This window comes from Lottia gigantea (assembly GCF_000327385.1).
Source record: "Lottia gigantea unplaced genomic scaffold LOTGIsca_162, whole genome shotgun sequence".
Classification (NCBI taxonomy): domain Eukaryota; kingdom Metazoa; phylum Mollusca; class Gastropoda; family Lottiidae; genus Lottia; species Lottia gigantea.
In genome coordinates this window covers 36,269-40,104 of record NW_008708003.1, presented here as the reverse complement: position 1 = coordinate 40,104, position 3,836 = coordinate 36,269, and the positions used below count along the sequence as shown (strand labels likewise).

The following is a 3,836-nucleotide window of genomic DNA, read 5'->3' as shown; positions in this document are numbered from 1 at the left end:
TCCGTCAAAGAACCACGATTTTTTGTTGCATGGAAAAACTTTTCTAGAGTGTGTTTTAATGCAACAAAAAATAGATCAAACACTCTAGAAAATTTTTTCCATTTTCTTGAATTTTTTTCATACATGTATAAAATAACAGCGGAAATAAATAATTATTTCATCTGATTTAAGAGTTACTAATTTGGATGAATCAAATCAAATATTATTTTGGAACCATTTTGAATTTTTCAAAGGGCCATTTAGACCAAATTTGGGTCTTTTTGGTTAGGTGCCAAGTTGACTATAACCCATTTTTCTTTATATAAGATTGTCATTGATAATTTCAGGTAGATAACAGTGGAAAATTTTTTACAATTCACACCAGTGATGGCCAGGATGTTAAAGTAGAAATGCAAGAACCGGTAAGTTTTTTGTGGAGATCATTGTTCCTTTAGTATTTTTCTTTAAAATTAATAACAATAATATGGGATAATGAAAGCAACAGTAGGATATTGATAACTACTACCGTTGCTAAAGGAACATGGTGGAAAGCTAGTTCTAGAACCAGAATTAAATAAAGATGTTTATGCATGTATAAGGAGCACTCCTACTGCCTGTATACACCACCCAAAGTTTGTGGTTCTGTAATTGAAGAAAACTCGTTCAAATCATAACTGCAACTTCATGTAGTCAATTAGTCATGTAGCTTTATTCTGTATAATATACAATTGCCACTTTACATGATACATATGAATATGCCAGATAACCTGTTCAATGGCCTGATTCGATTTTTTGGTACTGCTACTTTGGCCTTTTTCAATGCAGCAGTGAAAGTATTAAGAAAAAGAAATGTATTCAGCCTGTAAAGATAATTCCCTTCATGGTACACTGTCTGACATTTCTGTCCGCATTTCATTTTTCTTTGCAGTTAAATGAATATGTAGCAGGATTGACAGAAGTCCATGGCACTGTCAACAAAAATTCCATAGTTTGTGAAAATTACATCGTCTTTTCTGATGAAGCCTCTGGTACTTTCAGTAAGTATAATAAGGAATTATAAAGGTATCTTAAATTCTCTTTTGGAAGCCTTGAGCCATTTTAATTTAGTTAATTTTCTTTTTTCTGATTTCATGTAATTTTGAAAACCAGTGTGGCCATCACCAAATGTATACACTTCCACTTTGTACTACTAAAGGACAAACAAAAGCAAAGATTGCTTGTTCACTTTGTATTCCTGTTAATGAAAAGTAGCTTGTACCAGCCCTGAGTATTATAAAGCAAAGCATTATGAAGGTTTTTATGTCCTTTACTGAATAACTCGTGTTAAGTAACTGAAGGGAAGACAAAACAGTTTTATTAAAGCAGACAGCTGAACACAGAGCAGCTAATATCTAACATGGATTCTCTAAACCACAACATCTGTTCTTAACACAATGACAGTTTTTCTGTGTTAAGAATGTCTATTGAATGATATTAGATTGTTAATGTAGGGTACTTTATCTAATTATCTCATTTTAGATATGGAGTTATATAACCAAGCAGTAGAATTACAAACCAAACTACCTAATCATTATATAACTGGTGTTACACAGGAATAAACATCAGAGGAGTAGAAACATGGTGAAACACTGTACTCTTGGTTCAAAACAGGTTAAGCTAATAATTGTTTTCCATGGGCAGATTGGAAAGTATTAACATGGATAGAATCTTCTGAAATGTATTTGTCTAAATGATGCAGAAATGTTTTGTGATATAATTATATGCCAAATGAAAATCCTGATATTCTGTTTATCAACAAGGATTATTTTGCTGATAAAGTTTGTCAAAAACCAAAATTACCAATTTGTAGATTTATATCCAATGGGAAAATTGAATATTTGTAATGTATCTTTTCCATTGTAAAAATTGAGCTTGTGAAATAAAAGTATGCCAATTTCATAAACTTTATTACTGAAATTGGGATTTTTTATACTTGAAAATTTTGGTTTGTTGTAAATAAAAAGTTGTTTTTTTAAACTTTCTTGTTTTCAATGGAAAATTTTGATCAAGTCATGCCCCTATTTAAAGACATCTGAATTGTCTTCGATTCATTAAAAGTTTACTAGCTCAAAATTTTTTGCAAACTAGGTACATGTAGTTGTTGCTATGATAGAAGTTTTTTTTATAGATTGTTCAATAAACGAAAAACACCTATTATACCGAATATCATTCTTAACTATTTTTATCATCATTTTAAGTCGTCTCATTACATTGTATTAAACACTGAAGTTGCCGATTTTTTAGAAACATTTGACAATCTTGGTCATAATAGTATATCTCAACCGTTATCAGAGATTATAAGAAAACTAAAATTAAACAAAGCTTGTGTATTAGACGGTATTCAAAATGAATTTATACATAACACGAGTGAACTTGTACCTGTATAGTATGTCACTCTCTTTAATAACGTCCTCGACTCGGGTGATTTCCCAACAGTTTGAGCAACTGGAATTTTAGCACCCGTCTTTAAGAAATGCGATGCCAATGACACTGATAACTGTAGGGGAGTAACTGTTGTGTATTGGAAAACTTTTCACTTGTATTCTTAACAATCATCTCATAAAATTCGATGAAGAAGAGCACAAAAATTACGGACTGTCGGTTTGATTTTCGAAAAAATTGTTTAACAGTAGACACATTTATCCTACAGTCACTAATTAAAATTATTATAAAAAGCTATGCTTTAAACTTATAAAAGAGGGTGTCACAGGCAAAATTGCAAGAATAATTAGATCATTATATACAAAAATAAAGTGTTGTGTATATATAACGGTAACTTGTCCGAATATTCCAATTGCAATAATGGTGTGTTATAGGGAGAAGTTCGCTCCCCTCTACTTTTCTCATTTTATGTGGATGATTTCGAGTCTCATTTGCGCGATGTCCATCCATTAAATTACAAGAGTTAAGTTTGTTCATATTGTTGTAAGCAGATGAGAAGGCAATATTTTCTTAAACACCTGAAGGTCTCCAATATCTGTTAAACTCGTTCTCATCCTATACTAAAAGATGGGATTTATTAGTAAATACAAATAAAACTAAAATATTTAGAAAGTTGAAATTCAATGAAACATAGGACTTACATAGAAAACATAGAAATTACAAAAATCGAAATTGAAAATACATGTAGTATTATTATATTCAATTTCAATGGGAAATTCCGAATAACCCAAAAGTATATTGCAGACACGTACATAGGTAGTATTAATAATTATGGTTCAGAAATTTTGAGCTTTCACGAAGGTGATGATATCGAGAAACTACATTTACACTTCTTAATAAGAATCTTGTCAACCCGACCTTCTACCAATACTTGTATGGTTTATTACGAGCTTGGACGATACCCACTTATTATTCTCAGCAAATAACGCATCTTTAAATACTGGTTCAAATTACTTCATACTGAAAATATATTACTTCAAACTGTTTAAAACGACGGGCAATGATGACCGCTCGATACAAAATTTGAAAACCGAAAGCTGTAGAATTGGCCTAGGATATATTGGGGATAAAACTTTATATGGTATAAGTAAGAGAGACATTTCAATTATAAAAAATCGATTTTTTGACATTTTTAAACAAGAATGCTATGAAAAATTTGTCAATCATCAAAGGCTATCATCTATAAACATGTCATAAATAACTTCAATGTTCAATTTTATTTAACAAAGAACATATATTCTAAAATTTGTAAGGAAATAACCAGAATACGTTGGGAGTAATAACGTAATTCGTCGTTTTTATGGTCTATATATACCAACGATTTTGAGGCCAGTAACGTGGTCTGTATATATTCAAACGAAATTGAAGCCGTTATA

General features: G+C 30.8%; 1 protein-coding gene across 1 annotated transcript in view; it reads left to right on the top strand.

The window, feature by feature from the left end:
• LOTGIDRAFT_238696 (hypothetical protein) overlaps positions 1 to 1,992 on the top strand; it is a 2,322-nt gene extending 330 nt beyond the window's left edge. The window contains exons 2-4 of the mRNA XM_009051252.1: positions 327 to 401; positions 908 to 1,016; positions 1,498 to 1,992. Coding sequence (XP_009049500.1) covers positions 327 to 401; positions 908 to 1,016; positions 1,498 to 1,577 — 264 coding nt within the window. The 3' untranslated portion in view covers positions 1,578 to 1,992. The remainder of the gene's footprint in view (positions 1 to 326; positions 402 to 907; positions 1,017 to 1,497) is intronic.
• The last annotated feature ends 1,844 nt before the right edge of the window (positions 1,993 to 3,836 follow it).